The 20,401-nt window shown below is 42.8% G+C and overlaps 1 protein-coding gene across 3 annotated transcripts in view; it reads right to left on the bottom strand.

The window, feature by feature from the left end:
• C1qtnf7 (C1q and TNF related 7) overlaps positions 1-16,180 on the bottom strand; it is a 98,984-nt gene extending 82,804 nt beyond the window's left edge. The window contains exon 1 of one of the 3 annotated variants that reach the window (XM_040747035.1): positions 15,766-16,180. Coding sequence is in view for 1 of the 3 variants with exons in the window: in XM_005068812.4 (XP_005068869.1) it covers positions 15,457-15,469 (13 nt within the window). In the remaining 2 variants the exon portion in view is untranslated. The other 2 variants (XM_040747034.1, XM_005068812.4) reach the window with 2 other exon arrangements.
• Between the last annotated feature and the right edge of the window lie 4,221 nt (positions 16,181-20,401).

Genomic DNA, 20,401 nt, shown 5'->3' with positions numbered 1-20,401 from the left:
TTCCTCTCTCCTGATAACTTTTGCAAAATTCTGTGGATATTCTGGACAGCAGCCATAGGCAAATTGGTCTGAGACATGTGTTCTGCCAGAGATGGTTGTATTTATGGACATATGACATGTCTTCTTTCAGATTCCTGCTAGAACAATTTTTGAAAAAACATGGAAATATGAACTGAAAAAAGAAATAAATGCTTATCTAATCTGTGCTTTATTGGACATTTTGGCTGTTTTTTTTCTATCTGAACTGAACAGTCAAAGTTAGAGTCTTAATAAGACTTATTCTCAAAGACCCTAAATTTGTCCTGGAATGAAGTTATGAGCCAGTTTTCCCCTTTTAATGTAGCATTAATGTGGTTTTTTTTATTAAGGACATATAAAGTGCCATATACTCCTTCAAGGGATATTGCATCAGCCTTTCTTATGAGGAGGAAGTGGCATTTTGCCCATTTCCCTCCCATTGCAAAGGAGAACTCACACTAATCTGGGCATTATGCAGACCAAAGGAGAGCAGCTCACTGACACACATTATGCAGCTATGTGGAGCTGATGCTATATTTTTATTAGGTTTAATTCTCTTCTAAGTTAATAGACCAGAAATCAAAGCCCTGTGGATCACAGACACCTGGAGGCATTACGAAGAGACGGTGGCTTGCAAATGGACACTAATCAGTTTTCAGCACAATCAAAGGACATAGAGACTGGGTTTCCTCAAGAGGAGATGGCCAAATGAGCTGGCACATATGATGCTTTGGCAGGCATAAGTCAGCAAGGACTCCTTGTTCAGGGAATAGGAAGAAACAGATGGTGGAGATGGATGGTGCTTGGCACAATCCTTCCTATCAAAGCCCGACTGCCCAGAGCTGAGGGAGCAACATTTCCTGATTAGCGGCAGTTATGGGCAATTCCTATTCTGGCTGCTCCACTACCATTATCCTGGGCATCTGTGTCAAAAGAGTGAAGACCCCACTCCCTTCCACTTCTCTCTGAAATGATTTGGACCTGATATTTTGTCCTTTCATTCAGAGATTCTGGTGTTCGCCATATCCTTTGGGGCACGGTTGTCATATTATTGCAGATTATGAGAAGAATGCAGAGCTTTTCAGGAACCGAGGCTGCGCTGTACACCCAGAACATCAGGATCAAAGAAAGTGGGGCTTTAGAGGGTCACAGTGACCCAGGCTTGTGTCTTAGTTCGGCTTCTTACTAACTTTAAGTGAATTCTTGTGTTGTTTGAGTCCTGTTTACTCATCTGACAATTCTTCCTTGTGTGTAAAATGGAGGGCAGCCATTTGTGGGGTATTTGCGAGGACAAAGGAGAGGTAATGAAGTGACATGCTTGACCAGTTTCACGAACAGCAATTAAAAGTAAATATATGATGAGGTGTGAAGTAGTGACCCACTTGCTTAAGATCCTCTGATAAATCTTTTAGATGAAGGAAAACAGCCTCTCACTATTTAAAAAATAACTTGGAAACTTAATGTGATTTTGTTTGATTTATTCTGGCTCAAATATGCTCAGGTCTTGCATATTCTAAAAGTTAGGTACATTCCAAAGCTAAATTCTGTTGTTTTGTCTCAAACCTCTTTTCCTCCTGCCCACCATGTTGGTTGAAGAACTAGGCTGTATTTCCTGTGGACCTTAATTGCTATAGAAATTGGATAACCACACATGCCTTCCACAGCCTGGCTTCCCTTTCTTCAAAGTTCCTGAAAGAGTTCAGCAGAGGTTGAAAAATAATCAGTGTCCTTGGATCAAGGGGGTGACACATAGCCTTGGAACTCAGTGGCTTTCTACACTATTCATTGGCTCTCCCTTTCCGTAAAACAGTGATTCTTCACAGACTGAACTTTAAAGTCACAGGGGGATCACCAAAAAATTATACAAGCCTCAGCTCCACCCTCAGAACTCTGAGGGTTTGGGGATAGCCTGCACTTCAGGGGTTTTTTGGGGCTCCCTTGCTAATAGTTAAAGTGCAGCCAGGTTTGAGACAGCCTGGAATGCCCGCATCCTTCAGTTACATGGCGCTGTCTCATGCTTTCTCCTCTTGCTAGGCACTTCAAAACCCTTTTCAGTATCTCACACAAGTTGTTCTCAGAATGTTGCCTTATGTAGAAAGGGTGAAAATGATGTAATGAAGTTGCAATTGTCACCAGGAAGTCTACACATGTTGTATTTAGTTGGGATGCTCTTTAAATTTGTGTCTACACTGGGGCATTAGAAAGAAAGGAAAGAAGGAAGAGGAAACAAAGGAAAGGATGAAGGAAGAAAGGGAAGAGAACCCAATGCTTCATGATTCAGTCAACACCGTGCTTGCGTTTACCTTCCAGTCTGTTCCCAATGGTGGAAACAGGATTTTAACAGTAGCTATGATTTATTTACATAGCCCCTTACTATGTTATGGAAACCGTGCTACTGGAGGTCTCTGTCTTGAATGTTTGCAAGTCCTTGGCACCTTGTTAAAGTGTTGAAGAAGCACATACAATTACCTAGCACAGTACTGAGGGTTTTCATTCAGACAGGACAAATGGGAAGAGAGCATAAAGCCCAGATATTTACTCAAAGCCTCTGATTACTGCCAGGAGTGTATTTGTGTAGCTCCAGGAGGAAGAATTAGTTGCTAGGGGCAGATAATGGGTGATTTCAACTTTGATTGATAGATTTGGTTTATGTAAGCCATTGGCCATGTTTTTCCAACGATACATCTGATTTTAATCTTGTGTAATTATGCATATGTAATCATGTGCCAATTACACATAGGCATAAGATGGTAAATAGATTTTTTTCTCCCTAAAAGTTTATTTTGAGGATAGTGTTTTCCTTCCTGCTTAAGCAACCTAAACTAGTCTAGGCTGGATTGGCCCACTGCCCTTAGTTTCAAGATATGTTTTGGCCACAAAAGGAATTTTACTAAGTGTTGCTACAGGCATGACTGGATTGTTTTGGAGAAGGGATGAATGTAGCTCAAAGTAGGTGGAAACCCAGGTGGCTAGGACATTGTTGGGAGAGTGATCTGCATATGACCCAAACCAAGCTGGGGTTGGATTTCTAGTCACCCCTGTGTCACCTGCCTCAAGCATATAGCAAGTCTAATGTATGCCCTCATCTTCTTTTTTTTGCAATATGCAAAGAAAAATTAATTCACCAATGATACCAGCTGGAAATGCAAGAGCTGAACTCCACAGCAAGCCTTCACCTTGATGGCTTTTTGGATCAAATACCAAGCCACTATCATTAAAGCGTGCAAGTCCCACTGTGATGAGATATTTAACCTGAAATGGGCCTCAGAGGGAGGGTGAAGGAAGTAAGGACGAATGAAGCACAGGGTGGCTTTGGAGGGAATTGGAAAAGAGTTCAGAACTGTCCTTCCTTCCTCCCTCCTTCCCTCCCTCCCTCCTTCCCTCCCTCCCTTCTTCCCTTCCTCCCTTCTTTCCTTCTCTGAGTCTTTCCTCCTTTAGCCACCCCCTGAAGCTGGAACCTGCATCCAGGAAACTGAATAATCAAGAATTACAGGTCTCCTTTCCCAACACCATCCCAACAGCACTAACGTAAATGTCCTCATTAGAACATTTACTTGCATTTACTATGGAGAACATGATGAGTGCAACTTTAACACAGGGATGATCCGGATGTTCAGCAAGAGATTAATGGTTTGCTGAAAACAAAATGGAGACATGGAGACTAATATGTGCTCCAAAAGCAGGGCTGAGTCAAGGCAGAGGGAGAATTCATTTCCTCTCCTTTGGCTCCTTACCCTCTATGCACCAGAGAATACACGGCTGGGCTGCCAGGAAGCCAAATTTCACGCTCAATCATTCTAACTAGACTGGTCCTTTTGGTTCACATATTTTATGTCTTTCTCCTTTTCATGGCTCTGATTTTGTGTCTCCATTTCAATTGTTTATTTTGCATATTTCTTCTGCCTTTGCCTAAAATCACATACAAAAGGACCAAATGGTATTTATGGAATTTTTGCTAAAATCTGGGCACTATGCTAGGAACCTTAGTTATCTAGGGACATAATAACTGCAGGCGATAAGAGGCACAAATAAAAATGAAGAGAAAGACTTTGGACTGGAAGAGGTGTTTAGAGAAGGTGTCTGGAGGAAATGCAGAAGGAGTGGACTTGGAGAGAAAGGAGTAGGAGCAACAAGAGAATGAGTGATCCCAAGAGGGGCAAGCAGAAACCCCAGAATGGCATGGTTCAGAGAAGACAGCAGAGAGAAAACAATGGCTGAAGCAGACAAGGACGTCTTTAAAAAGCAGAACAGAGGGAGATGAAGGTGGGACTGAGTCTCGGCAGAGGAACTAAGAGGCATGGAGACTGAAGTCGCCAAGAGCAGACGACACAATCATTGTTTGCTCCACCGTCTACCTCCGTGGGAAATGGCAGTGAGATACATTTTACATATATCCTGCTGAGTCTCATGACAAAAGATGGGAAGATACAGCCCCATTGACCAACAGATTATGTATTCATTTATATAATTGTGGCTTCTGACTGATGTAAGGCTTTGGGTCTTGCAGGGGCAGAGGCATAGTGTGAACCTTATAATGAATGGTGTTTTGGAATACAAAGGGGGTTTACAGACTAGAGGCACTTTCTGTCAGATGAGTATACGCTGCAACATACGGGGCAGCTGGGAACATCTGCCTGTGTGTACATGCTAAATCAGGACATGATGCTAAATGCGCCTGGAATTTCTCACATAGCAAGAAAACAGGGTTTTTAAATATTTCTATATGCTAGCCAACTGTACCATGTGAAAGCGCTGTTTCTGTAAGTCAAACACATCATGAGTATTTGTGTGTGTGTGCATTTGTGTGTATTTGTTTGCATGTGTGTCTTTGTGTGCATTTGTGGGGGGGCAGGCAGAAGACAACCACGGGTGCTGTTTCTCAGGAACTAACCATCTTGCTTTTTGGAACAACTTGTCACACTGGTCTGAAATTCACTCACCTATGAGACTAGGCTGGCAGGCCAGCGTTCCCTATGGATCTTTAGTTACCTTCTTAGGACTGGGTTTACAAGCATATGCCACCATGTCTGTTTTTTCCTGTCAGTTGTAGAGTTGGACTCAGGTCCTCATGGTTGCTCATCAAGCACTTTGCTGAATAAGCCATCTCCCCTGCTCAGGAAAAATTTCATTAAGAAATCTAGACATACTATAAAGGTTTTCTTAAGCCTTAATGCAAGGTGAGGGGGTGAGGGATGGTTAGTCTTACTGCACCTTGATATGTCATGCTTTATTGACACCCATGGGAGGCCTGCCCCTTTCTGAACAGAAACAGAGGAGGAGTGGATTGAAGGAGGGGCGGTAAAGGGGAGGTGAGAGAGGGGATAGGTGAGGAGGGAAGGAAACTGTGGTTGGGATGTAAAATACTTTTTTAAAAATTAAAAAAATAAAAGAACTGAAGATCTGGCACTGCTGGGCCTTGTTTTCCTTGGACACCATTCCTAAAACATATGGAACCTTCCTGCTTCAGCTACAGCATGTAGTCCCCAGTCTCTGGGTTGTTCCCATTTGTGTGTGGTACCTGCTTACTCCTGTAGATACAGGACTGTGACTGCTGACTCAACCTGTTTCCCAGAAATATGTTGGTGTCATAGTGATAGTGTATTTTTTGAGGAATGGTTATCTTTTCTTTTATGGACAGAAGCATCAGGGAAGAAGTGTTGAATTGTATATGCAAATAGCAAGCAGGAATCATCCCAAACCAGACATACATATGCCCCACTCTTTATGGAGATTAACAGTCTAAAACACAGTCAAAAACCTCACATAATACTGATCTCTGTAGATTTTGGGTTTTAAAACCTTTTAAATAATGTTTAATATATATATTATTTATGGTAAGAGGTTAGCAGCACTAATAATATCAACAACGCACTTCAATTAAATCAGTATTAAGTAAAATAAGGTTACTTGAAGGTGTACACTGTGAGGTTAGAACACTCAATTTGATGACTGGGAAGGCTACTGAATGATTAGTCCATGGGTAGTATATACAGAATGGATACTCTGAACAGAGGAATAATACATGTTCCAGGAAGGAGAGTGAAGGACTCTGTGAAGTTTTACATGCTATTCTGAATGTGCATAACTTACAAATTACGAATTATTCGTTTATGGGATTTTCTATTTAATCTTTTCAGGCCATGATGACTGCTAAATGGGACAGATCTACAATGAAACTGTAGAAAGTGAGACTGTGGATAAAAGGGACATGGCATGATAAAAGTAAGCCAAGGCGAGCCAGCCTAGAATGTACTTGTCACTTTGCCCTCACAGCATCATGGAAATACGTTCAGCTTGGCTGAAATTATCTTCCTTGACATGTTTACACTCTCGCACAAGTCTCTTCTGACTCCCTCGCATGTTTGCATTCCTCTTGCTTGTAGCCCCAGAAGATATCCACTGTAGCAAAGGGGCGAGGAGAGATGATAAAGCTTGCCTAAAGGCTGGGGCTCCTCCAATAACTCATATGTCTCCACACTTTTTCTTACATAGTATGTCAACATATGCAGTGAGCTGGGGGATAGGTATACATCGGTCCCGTTTTCAAGGAGGAACAGTGGCTCAGACAGGTCAAAAGACTTACACACTATCACAGAGCAGGGGAAAGTCAGGGTTGAGGCCGACATACAAAAAGATCATAATTCCAGATTCTTAATTTATGATGAATTTTAGTTAATGAAGGAAAATAAAAGCCAGTTCTAATATGGGTAAAAGCAAGCATTGTTAGAACCATTTTAAGAAAGAGAATGTTTTAGTTGATTTTTTTCACGTACAGACTTATTGGTACAAATTTAGCATTAATAGGAGGAGGCTTTGCATCACAGAGCCTAACAACTCCTCTGGACTGTGGGTGCTAGACAATAACCTAAGTGGTAGTTAGGGTCAGGTCACCCCGGGAGACACCTGACCGTCCACATAAGCCACTAATTGACTCCTTTTTTCCCCAGTGCAAGTTTTAGGCAGTACTTCAGGGCTTAGAGATAGATTTGGTTTGTTTACTGATTATCAATCTGTTGGGATCTGAAATCACCTCAGGATATACCTACAGGAACGCCTGTGAGAGATGATCTTGGTTAGGATAATTGAAGTCGGAAGACACCCCCCTAAAGTGGGTGCCATTCTCTGCACTTGGGGCCTGGACTGCACAAAAGGAATTTGTGGCCCTCTCCTTCTGCCCTGCAACATGAGCTGTCTCTGCAAGCAATAGCCTTCTTGGCTTCCCGACCATGACTGCCTATACTCTTGAACTGTAAGATAAAATAAAGCCCTCCTTCCTGAAGTTGCTTTTTTTCAGGACACTGTGTCATAGTAACAGGAAGAGTAGAAATCATGACAGGAGATGGGGAGGTCATTTGGAACCTGGGGCCAGCCCTGGATTCTGTGTCAAGGGAGAACACACACATCCATAGTAAGCTACAAAGTACAGGGAAACATTCTTCCCATAAACAAAAACCTCAGAGAGGTGGGAGAAGGCAGGCAGAGGAGCGAGGACTTTCCCTTGTTGTGTAAGAAGGCAGAATAAGGACAATCATAAGCCCTCAGTAATGGCCAGATTCTGATATAATGAAGAAGTTTCTAATGGTTTATGGTGTTTCACAGGATGGGTTGTTTTTATTAGGCATCAGCATTTTGTTCCTGCTGGTATTAAAGCTGAAAGTAAAGTCTGTATCTTGGATGGAGTTTAAAAGTCCATTTGGATAGCATTCACTCTTGACCACAGAGGCACTGTGTATTCAAGGACCTAGTATGTAATTGTTTTCAAGAAATGAGAGTTTTACATTCTATCTCCAGATTACACTGGTATCATATGACGTTGCAATTCTTAAATGGGTTGATAGAATTCGTTAATGGAAATGGACTCAGAGTCTTCAGACCTCTGTTCGTAGAGTGAAGGGCTGCTTTAGGAACCAAGGACTGGATTTATACAAGAGAGTGGCAGATGTGACGGGGACAAGGGGACTGCTTAAGAGATAGATGCTCTAAGTTCCCACTTCAATAGCCTTTGTACTGCTATGACAGAATACTGGAGACTGGATAGTTTACAAGTAACAAATATTAACTTCTGGAGGCTGGGAGTCTCAGTTCAAAGACCCCTTATCTGTTAAGGATACTGATGCTATGTTATCTTATTTGAGAAAGCAACATGAGCGCATACATGCAATGGAACTCTCCACAAGGAAGTCCTGTTCAGGGAGCATCAATCCACTTAAGACAGGGAATCCACATGACCTAAATCCTCCATTAAGCTCTGCCTCCCAACACTTGCATGGTATTTCAGCTTTCAATACCTATGCTTGGAGAACACACTGAAAACATAGCATTCCCTAAATCCACACCCGGAAACATGCTCTTTATTGTAGAGGGTACAAAGAAACAGCAGTGATTGTGGATGATGGTATAATGTCTTGGTAAACAAGTTAATGCCAAACCAGGTTAACATCGAACTAGAGCTCATAATGGAATAAAATAGAAATTACTTCATAAAGTCTTGTATAAATAAATTAATGTAGAAAAAACCCCCACAACACTCTTAAAAAAAAGGGCCCTAATTTAAGAGGCTAAGCTGTTTGGAGGATGTTGGCCATTAGCAAGTAAATAGTGTTTTAATGATTGCTCTTGAGTTTTGTCTGAGACCATCTGGTAGCAATGTGTTTCAGGGCAACTGGATCAGCTCTGGTTTTGCATTATTGGTCGAATGTGGAGGCTCAAAAGCTGCATCAGTTTGATGCTGCTCTGTAGTTAGCTGCTGGCTAGTTAGAAGTCGCTTTCCTCTCCTGAGTTAGAGGCAGAAGACAGAAGAATGGAAAGAATTTGATCACTTTACTAACTCTGCACTGGATAACATCTTTTACCTTGTTGCCCTCTCTTCAGTAGGACTAGGTCATCCATCTGCCACAGATGAAATATGAGGCTGGGTAGTAAGACACTTTGGGTGTGTCTTACTATATAAAGTATAAACTCGGTAGTGACAGAAGGTCTCCAGTGAAAATGCGTTTTATGGACTGAGGAGATGGCTCAGTGGTAAAGAAGACTGATTGTTCTTCTAGAGTATCAGGGTTCCATTCCTAGCACCCACATAGCAGCTTACAACTGTTTGCAACTCCAATACCAGGGGACCCAATGCCCTCTTTTGACTCTTGAGGCACTAGGCATGCACTTGTTGCACAGATGTACATCTAGGTAAAACATCTATACACATAAAACAAAATGATAACATATTTTGTCTTAATTGGAGGTAGTTACTGAAAGATTAGCAAAGAACAGAGTTCTTCATTGCTAAACAAAAATGTGAGGAATTTCTTTTGGAATTCTGTGTGGCAGAACAGAAAATCTGCAATATTTTTTGAGACACACATGAGTGCAAATACCTACTGCATGGACTGGAGAGAGGGATGAGTTAGTAATGTGCCTGCCATGAAAACATGAGGATCTGAGTTCAATTTCTAGTACCCAGCTGTGTTTTAGAGTCTGGAAATGGTGCTGAGTGAGCATGGTGGCATGTTCTTGTAATCACAAAGCCAAGGAGGGCGAGGTAGTTATTGGGGCTTAGTAGTCAGTCTAGCCTACTTAGACCAATGAGAGACCCTTTCTCAAAATAAATAATAAAATAAAATAATAAAAGGTGGGTGTCTCTTGAACAATATCCACATTGTCCTCTGGCTTCTATATGTACATACACACGAGCATGCATGTGCATATAAATACACACACATACACAGACATACAATCACACATACACACTCACACATGCATATGCACCCATATACTATGTTAGGCAAATTTCTCACCTCCTCTTGCCTAAAAACAAGGGTGATGTGGCCATAGTATATATGCAGGCACTTAACTAAAGGATGCCATTGATGTGAACATAATAAATACTTCATTTGACATAAGCTTGTAATTTTGAAGAATTTGCTTTGTTAACTAGTGCAGAGAACATTTCCTGGATGTTTATTTAGTTCCCAGCAGTTGAACAACGGATCCACTTCCTGAGATGAGATGTTACTGTTTGTTCTGCTCTCCTTCTCCACCTCAGTGTTTCAAGGTTGTTGACAGACCCTGTGTGCTTCCTTGTGTGTGGCAAGGAAAGAGAAAACTCCGCCTTTATTTTAGAGAGCTCCAGTTTCACAAGGACAATACCAAGCAGCATTAGTAACTGCAAAGGGAAAGGTCATGAGGCCCCAAACCCATACAGAGAACTACAGATAACTGAGAGAAATTGGAAGCAGGAGAGTTGGTTTTCCCCAGGGAAGGACACACCAATTGGTTGTTCGGTGTCAAATGGTCATCCTTGAAAACACGTGTCCAAGTAACACTGTATGGACACATCAGGTTATATCTAGGCGTATGTCTGTGCATACAAATCCATATGTGCATACAATAACAGTTAATGAAAAAAGAGGCCATGAATTAGGGAGAGTGGGGAGGAGCAGATGGGGGGACTTGGAGGCAGGGATGGAAAAGGAAAAATGTAATTCACAACCTCAAAACAAAAAAATTAAAAAAATCATTTAAAAGATGTTTGTAGCTTCAATGTATAGGTGCAGGAGGGGATTTTCCCAGACCTGGCAGACCTGGGCTGAAGAATCTATAGGAAGTCAATGTGTCTATCCAGCACAGCTTGTCATATTTCAGAGGCCAGGGCTGCCTTGCAATGCTCAGATATGCGGCTCTGCCATCTTTTCAGTGATCCCTGGTACCATAGCCAGCGGTCGGAAGTATAATCCAAAGCCCCCAAGGGTCTTGCAGTCGATAGGAGCTGGTGTAACCGGTGTGAACACGTTTCTCCTGAGATGGCTGTCTGATCCTGGTACGGCAGGTGGTGGAGCTGGCAGCACCAATAATTTCTGAAGCTCATGCCCTGCTGGTGCGGTTCCTTGGAATCACACTTCAGGTGAATTAAAGAGAGTACAGGAATGTGAAATTTCTGGCAGCCCTCTGCTTGTAGTAAATTAAGATCCAGGCCTGCTCCAATTGTAAGGCATTGGGGGAATCAAGGGGAATTAACTCCTGATCTCTGAATGCTATCACCTGGGGTGTTGCAGAGGCTTATAAAGCACCCCCATGAGGGATACCATTCAAACTCTGAGAATGTGGTCCAAGCTGCGGTCAGAGTTCTCAGACACAGGGGAGTTTATTTTTACAAAAGGCAGACAGCCAGGAAGAGAGACTTAAGTCCCTCCGGAAGAGATATATTAAAACACGCCCACCACCACCACCATTGCATGCCAATACCATGATTATGTAATTGCTTTAGCTGTAAACTCATAAAACTTTTGTAGATCCAAAGGTTGTTTTGGAAATGTGCCTGCTTGATATGAGCTAAAAATCTGGAACCCAGTGATGGAACAGGGAACAGTATAGTTAATGATTTCCATAAAAGTGCTTAGACTGCTATCTTTCTGAGTGTGAACTGGGAGGCCTCTCCTGGCTCAGCCAGCCCCTCCCACATTCCTCAGTTTACCCTGGTCCATTGCACTGGCAATGAGAAGGAGCCTACATGGAATGTAGACCTGGTGAGGCCTGAGGGCGTCTATCTCAAAGACCAGGGTGATGGTCAGGACTCTGTAGACGGGGCCATGTGTAGCCCTTCTCCGCATAACTTCTGCTGGAGTTTCAGTGCCTTATGTCTCTCGCCTGGACACATCCAGCTTTCTAACATGATTTTCTCTCTGTTCCCATCATGTTACATCCTTGCATACAAACATTTAGCCATTATTCCATGAAAGACATCAAACCTCGTGTTCTGGCATTCAAGGCTTTTAGGGGTTGCAGTGGAGTGTCTCATCTTCCTCTGTTCTCGTTCTGTCAGGGCTGCCCTCTGGCCACTCCCCAATTCTCTCCTCTACTCCTTAGGCCTGTCCTCTCTCCCTGGAATTCCCCACCCACCAGTCCTCATCCTTTAAGGATCATGTTACATTTTCTCTAATTTGAGGAATCTTTCCTGGCCAGGGCCAAGGCATCAGATGTACTTCAGTTTGAGGCTCTGAAAGATTAGGGAGTTTTCTGAGTTCCTCTGGCTCAGTTTTCTCATGTGTGGGATGAGTCAAATGCTTCCACCTGAGGGGTATAAGTTAGGAATGGGATAGCCATATTGTGAATGATGGAGCAGGATTCTTTGTGCATATCTGTCATTAAGTAATGTGGCTGGCTATTCTGATTATCAGGTCTTCTTGAAGTTTCACTTACTTGGAGTCTCTCTTACATGCCGTATTACAATTATTGAAATTTGTATTTCAGATCTGTAGTACACATTTTACTCTTTCTCTTTAGAAGTTCCTGGAAGTAAGATAGTTTCTGCTGACTTAGCATGGACACTCTGCTCAGTTGGGTCCTCGGCCAGTAGGTGGAAACTGTCTTTTCCAATGTTTATATTCACTAACAACACTTTTAGTTTTCTACCCCTTTTCCATCTAAAAGGTGAAAATGGATTTTACAACTCAATTCTCTTGGACATGAGAAATCTCATTTGGCCTTCCAGAGACAGGGCAGGCTGTGAAGTGGCCAGCGAGAATTGGTACATTTCTATTAAGTCTTGGGAAACCTCATGCAACTTAAGGACACTTGTTCTCAGTTCACTTGTTTTTCAACATGCATTCTTTTTTTTCACAAAAAAAAAAGGCTTTTTGGTCTAATGACTTTGGAAAACATTATGTCCCAATGATCCCACTTTGGAGAGCCAGAGGACACGTTCACCAGCTAAAATGGGAAGAGGTCTTGCAGTCAAACCAGCTCTGGATTGTTGATGATTGCTGACATTATCACGCATCACACCAGGCACTCTGAGATGGGCCCTCACACAAACTGTCTAACGTAACCCTCAACATACCCTCAGAAGATGGATAGACTTACTAGTTGGAGCCAAGTACCCTGCTTCACTGTGGTATATCTTTCTACATTCCCAAAGTTGCCTGACCAGGCAATACATTGAATTCTCCTCTGACTAATAGCCATGAAGCCAGTTGCCCTGGAGTTCACTTTGGAAAACAGATTCACCACCCAGATATTTTCCTGCTGGAGAGCTGAGGTGATTTTTATGCCTGTATGCCAGGGTGCCCATCCTTTGGCTTTCTCCTGGTAAACGGCTCAGCCTCCAGAGTCTAGTTCAAAGGTTACTCTCTAGGAATGTCTCTCAGACTGTAGCAGACTGTGGTACAGGCATTACTTGGTATTCTTGCATTGTCTTCCATGCTGTTAATGTTAGCATTGCTTTTAAAACACGTTGCTAAAGTGCCTGGCACACGGCAGACCTTCTGGAAAGACTTGTTGAACAAGATGGAGTTCCTTCTCCAGCCCTTGGACCTTTGGCCCCTAAGCCTAGCTTGTCAAGTCTGGACTTGTGACCGATTCTATATCCCACAAACTAGTCCAAGCCTGTTTCACACAAAAGCAGGTCAGATAGGTAGCCACTGTCCTACTGGCAGTTCAGTAGTTAACATTTTCCTTTCATAATTTCTGGAAGAGGCGGCGTCTATCTCTCAGATTCTGTAGCAAGCTCAGTTACTTCACCTTGGGTCTCTCTCATCCAGACCCTTTTGGAGACAGTCCTTACTGGTTGCTTTCAAGGCACTGTCCACGTTTCATTACAAACCCCACGTGACTGAATCTCGGATGAGTCAGCTGGCTTGGGGATTTTGGTTAGCAACCCTTATTGCCTTTGTTTTCATCTTCATAGGGTGTGTGGGGGGGGTACAGGGAAGTGGTGTGTGTGTGTGTGTGTGTGTGTGTGTGTGTGTGCTTCTTGGGCTCTGGGGTGGGGCCTGGCAAGTTTGGCGTCCAGAGATGCTGCCAGCCTCTGTTGGAGCCCGTGATGGGAAGCCACGTCATGCCATACTGCGCATTTTTAGGCCGCACCCATCCCCAGGGCCCACTCAGGCGCCATGTAAGCGCTGGCCATCCAGCTCTCTAGCTGTCTGCGATGAGGTCATGGGTGGGGTACTGGGGACCCCCTCCAGATAGGGTGGGGGCTTCCTCTGCTATCCAGGGGTAGGCTGGAAGGACTGGGAAAGAGGCGGAGGTGAGATATTCGCCTGCCTGATCTCCTGCTCCCTGGTAGTTAGTGGTCTATAGGCTGGTGTAGGTAGCATAGAGGAAGAAAAAGAAAGCCGGGGATGTACAGAATGGAGAAGTCTATAGTCTATGGCTTGGCAGTCGTGGTCTACTTGCCCCATTAGCAGTTATGGGTAAAGAGAGGTAGCTAACAAATGGTGTTCTTTGACCACCTTGCCAAGAGCTAATAGAGTCACCTCCTTGCTTTTATACAGTAATGACTTTACTCTGACCTTAATCAACAAGACCCCGAGGCAAGGGAAGCCAGAGTAATCCTCATTGTGTAACTAGACTTTGACACAGAAGGAAAAAATAACAAGAAAGGTAGAGGCTTTCTTAGCCGAAGACAGTGACTGTGGCAATAGCTCCCATTCCCTCCCAGGCCTAACTGCCTTGGTTGCTAATATTTCTACACTAGTGAGTCTTCCAGACTGAGGTTACCTCTGTGTTCCAACCACCTCAGCTCAATCAAACCCACATACATGTGGAGCTATGAATTCGGGACTCTGCTAAAACTTTTAGCAGGCGGATTCCATCTTCTGATCTCAGTGGATATCTGGGGTGGGGCTGGGGGGGAAGGGGCTGCACCTGGAATTCTGCCTTGGAAAAACAGGAACTCTCTGATAACAGAGTGTTTCTCCAGGAAATAGAAGAATTCACAGAATATTCACAACCCTCCACCCCAAGATGCCTCTCAGAAAAGCAATGCATAGAAAAACAAACCCAATGAGAGCTATCCAAAGGCAGCAATTGACAAGTCAGTCACCCTATGCAGACAATGACACCCTCAGCCGACTTTGACTTAAGCTAAAAATGTCATGTCATGTTCAACTTTTGTTTTGTTTATTTTTCCACTCCAGGGAGATAAAGTTAATATTAGTAATATATTTCTAGGTTCTTACAAGAAACAGTCACATGATTTATTTAACTATAGAAAACATATTCCATAAAACAGTAAGTCACAGTAACCATGACTGAGAGACATTTTACAGTGTTACCACGATCTATGAGAAGGTTTCCCGAGTGCTAAGACTCTCGCTCTGGGAGGTGAGTAGCATACAGATACTGAGATCTTGACCGTACATTAACCCACCGCCCACTAGACAGTCTGGGCTCAAAGTCTGGGGGTTTCAGAGAGAAGTCTCCCACCTTTTCTAAGAGACAAAGCATTTCTATACAAAGACGCTTGCCACACCAAGCGGAATAGAAAGCAGGGGAGACACCGCTGCTGAGGTTTTCCAACCTCTGATTTATCATTTGTTGACACTCTATCCACACATTCCCACCATCTCCTTACAAGTAGCTGTCTGTGGTTCTTCCTGCAAATATTTTGATAAAGTCCAAACAGAAGAGGAAAAGAGAAAGACTGTAGTAAAAACCATAGCTTACCTTTCCTGGGCATTGCTGGGTTCAGACTTCTCCCCCAAACATGAGACTTCTTTGCTTTGGTTCTCCCATGAATTTAGAGATCATTCAAAAGTAATCAGAGCAGAAATGTGTTTACTGCTGAAGCTGCCCCACAACAATGCAGAGAAGTACGTTGGTGAAAAGTAGAGGATGTGTGAAGCTCGGAGCTCATGCTGTCGGAAGAAGTTCTGCAACCGTCTTTCTCAGTTTAAGCAGCCTCCCACTCCTTCTCCCAGGCACTTGCCAACTTCTATAATTTAAAGCAACTGCGATCCTTCCCATAATACTCACATTTCAAAGAGTTTACTATATACACTCGTTAGTCATGAGGAGGAGTGGGCAAGGTTCTTCTGCAAACCCCAGATGGAGGCAGATGCAAAGCGAGGGTCTCAGGTATCCGGAGGATTTTTCCATCCCTCTGCAGCCATTGCTGTTTGCACCATGTGGATTCGTATCGTTGTAACCTTTAAAGTGGTATCTAGAGACCGACTGGCATCATTTCCCTGAAGCAACGAAAGCACTCAGAAAAGTTTATGCAGCAAACTTAGGAAAGGGGGCTAAAGCAGTGGAATCATACCCACACATCCCTTTTGTTAACAGGAGTGTTTCTCTGTGACTCGTCCTTAATTGTTGCATCCGATGTTTTCATGAAACAGGGAAATACTTAAGATGATGTTGCTTGCACTGGTCTTGTTTAAGCATTATTCCATATGTGTATCATAAATCTAGGAAGGACACATACTTTGCAAATTATGTCTATGTAATTGAATAAATCTGATATTTTAGCCTGTAATCAGAATAAATCTTCTGGCACTTTAACTGGTGAATGTGTTGTACATTTCATTGTCCATTCTTCCCACTGTCAACACACACCACACACACACACACACACACACACACACACACACACACACACACTCGTGAATGAAAACTACAGCCAACTTTTAAAGCAGTTTTTAAAGGTTTATTTAAAATATTTTAGATATATATCAAAATAAGTCTTGTTTAGTGCCTGCTAAGTAACTTGTGCTTGGCAAATACTATCAATCAATAGTTTGTGTCAGTTTTGATTTGCATGAACAATCTCCTTCAAAATGATCAGTAGGTCACGGGTTTGTGTAGAAATCAAAATAGGTCAATGTACGGCTTTGATGAGCAATGAATAGCTATGCAATAAAATCCCCCCAGTGAATAGAAAGCATCACTGAGACAAATAAACCATTCAAGAATGATCAGAAACATCAACATGGACACATTCCATTATGTATGCTCACTGCACAGAATTAGTCAAAAGAGTTCTGGGATAGGACTTCATTATTTCAAAGGCTATCAATCCCTCTCTTGGATTTTAGAGTTCATTTGAGTAACTATTACACAACAGATATCATTTAAATATTTTATAGCATATAAATAATAAGTATAAAGAGAAATGACCTAAGTCTACAAAGGCTGTAAGTTTTCTATGCTGACAATCAGAGGAATGATGGGGCCACCTTTGCTTGGGTTTCTGCTGAGGAGTGGTCTCCAGGCATGGTGCACAGTGTGGAGGAACTGAACTCACATGCTGGAGCCACATTCCCTGTAATCCTGAATAGATTGCCAATTTTTTTAAAAGTGTGAATATGAAAATGTAAATACAACTGTTTCCAAACAGTGCATTTGCATACATGCTTACCATAAAGCATTTATTTGATAAATACTAATCAGATGCCTTTCTATGCATGAGGAATTTAGTAAGCCCTCTTATGATGTTTACCACTGAAGCTAGCATGACCATCCTGACCAATACCAAAGGTGATGACAGAGATGGATGCTGCTCTATCATTCAATGGCCATAGATTAGTGTGAGGGACAGGATGCAGGGCTGGAAAAGCAACAATCCAGGTCCTGCAGTGGCTAAACCTTTGGTGCTCTTGATAACAAGACAACTTACAAGGCGATGTGTGGTAAACAACCTCACAGCTCTAGAGGAAAGGGATGTCTTTCAAGGGTGAGAATAACTTCTACGGGCAAGAAGTGAAATGCAGGCAATTGTGAAGGCACACTCCCCAACACTCACCACTCTGGCCAAGAGACAAACTGGAGTTGGGCGGCTATCAGGAGAAGTGATGATAGCAGCAGAGAGCAAAGAATGTAAGAATTTCCCAGTGGGTAGATCCAAGACTCTCTTTTGTCTGTGAAGGGGCAGGGTCCACACTTGCTTCCTGGATAGACTAAGTATCAGTAATTGCTGCCCCTGATTTCACCCTTTTGTGAATGAGAATCTTTATGGTGGTTATCCTATTGCTACTGTATCTTTTGTAGTGTGTGTGTGTGTGTGTGGAGATACACAAAGGGACAGAGATGGGGAGAGGGAGATAGGAAAAAAAGAGAGAGGTAGGGAAAAAGAGAGAGAGGTAAGGAAGGATTTGCCAATTTTGTTTATAGACTTCTGTTTAAGTGTCTAGATTGCTAGATTAAGATATAGCCCAACTAAAATGTATGGAGAGAATTTGATGTGCAGGAAGTAAGGCCTCTGATCTGAATGTAGTTATCAGAATTCTAAAGATATTTAAAATATACATCTTGATGATGTTGGAGGAAGACACATAACTATAAAACCATCACCATAATCTACACAACAAACATCTTTTCCAAAAGTTTTGTCTTGTCTAATCTATCATCTAGTGTATATCAGTCTATTGTCTATTATGTTCATTTATTTATACCTATTCATTTATTATGTCTATCACCAATCTATCTTTTCATTAATTCATTTTATCCTTTCAACAGTCCTGTGAGGCAAATACTAATACAACCCTTTTATGGTTGGACAGCTTGAAGCACAGAGAGGCTAAGTGAGTAGCTCATGGTCACAGAGCTAGGGATTTGCACCTAGAGCGGACTGGTTTGACCAATTCGTCCAAACTCTTGTATGTTGCTGGAAAGTTGTTCTCAGGGTAGGTGAAAAGAACCTTCCTAGGCCATCCATTCCCTTGGCCTGATTGCTGGGCAGACATTTGCGATAAGTTCTGGTTTCTTCCCAAAGCTTTTTTAAAACATGGAAGGTTGTTTTTACTCAGAAAGGACGCCTACCCCTGTAATTAGGACCTTCAGACTTTTTTCATGTATTAGGCTTTGCTCTGTTACGGTTAACTTTGATTATCCCAGCCTTGCTTGCTGCAGCCAGCCAAGTTTCGAATTATATCTTGAAACCCAGTGGCGTCACCTGAATTTCCTGATAAAGCTCTGCCCAGTCCTATTAAATACACATGACATGAAGGAAGAGGCTGCGAGGAGGGACATACAGATCTTGTCAGGGAGCGCCATCTTCTCTTGGAAATGCGTTGTTATTTGGAAATCGGAGATGAACTATGCCATCTGTGTTTCGCGTGGTAGAGAAAGACCAGTCCGAGTGTCAAGGCAAAGATGTTCAGGAGGTGTGGCCCCTCCCCCATATCAGAGACTGACGACATAAAGCTCTCTACTCCTTGACGACAGAATACTTTCTGCTCTTCGGCACTGAGTCCACAGAAGGGGCCACAGTTATTTCTGGGTTTACAGTCTCTCCCTCTCCCTTCTTGGATTTGACCTTGGTGAGTGAGTGCTATGTTTTAAATCTGGAATGACCCCGAAAGACTCATTTGCTACATTTGTCTTCAAAATAGCTTTGCAGGGTTGTGGGAGGACCTTTACGGGGTGGAGCCCCGTGGGAGAGTTTTAGGGTCTTGATGGCATGTCCCTCTGCCTCTTTCCCCCAGGGAACTGTGGGATCCAGACCTTTATCTCCCACTTCACTTCTTAGCTATGAAGTGCACAGGTTTGCTGAGCTACATGCCTCCTATTTCGCCAAACGCCTCCCCTGGATTGTGCCAATCAGACATAGAGGGAAACTTCCAAAACTGTGACCCAAGATAACTATTCTTTTTATAAGTTTATTAACTTAGGTATTTTGTAACAGTAACAGAAACTCGACTGTCAGAGAGAAGTAATATGAAGGCACGTTTTCACTGTCTTGGGGACTAAGGGTAACAGATCAGCTTATTGTAGAGTCAAAACTATAGAGCAAGAATAGAAAAAAAATGATCTGTAGGTTGTAAGACCACATGTTTGGAAGAAAGCATGAGGCTATTCTAATTAATCCCTTCACTCAACTCAGGGTCATCAGCACAGTCTTGGCAGGTGTTCACGCTATTTCTATTTAACTTTTCTCAGAGAAAGGGGCCACAATGTCGAGAACATCAGTGCATTTCTCTGAGTAGCATCCAGTATGCTGGCCCTCTTTCCCACATAGAAACAGCTCTCAAATGTACAAAAGTAACCCTTGGCCTTCTCTCCACACCAACTACATCTTTCCTCAAGTTCACTAAATCTAGCCTTTGCATCTGCTCTTCCAGAAATATGGTTTCATTTAGGCTGCCAGTTTGGTTGGCTACCTTCCAGTGAGTCAATGTCCAATGAATGGCTGAGCGTCTCTTGAGGAGTATGGTAAGGTGAGCAGAGAATCAACATTTGAGGCACAGTTCAACTCTGCTCTCAGCTTTGAGAAGGGCCCTCTCATCCCTGGCCTCCGAGCATGTGCTCACACAGATTCGTTACTCTGAGACTTCCCTATGCAGACTCACGTTCTCTAGTCACTCCTGTGTAGGAAGGACAGTACCATCCCACCTTCTGTGTGGCAGGGTCCTTTTCTATTGTCTGTCTACTGGCTCCCACTTCCTGGAAATAGTTCAATACTTCAATAGTTCATTAGTTTTAGTGTTCCAAGCTAAACTATCTTCCCTTAAATTGATACATCATTAACAGCATTGTCCTCCCAAGCGCTTGGGATTTGAAACATACACTCCTGGTTTCATTTCCTCTTTTTCAAAACACTCTTTTCTTTGGTGTATCTCTGAAACCAGTGTCCTTGGGGGACTTGAATTATTATAATTTTTATTATCCTGGT

This window comes from Mesocricetus auratus, unplaced genomic scaffold (assembly GCF_017639785.1).
Source record: "Mesocricetus auratus isolate SY011 unplaced genomic scaffold, BCM_Maur_2.0 Super-Scaffold_100006, whole genome shotgun sequence".
NCBI lineage: Eukaryota > Metazoa > Chordata > Mammalia > Rodentia > Cricetidae > Mesocricetus > Mesocricetus auratus.
The sequence above is the reverse complement of the archived record's forward strand: the minus strand, read 5'-3'. Positions and strand labels throughout refer to the sequence as shown.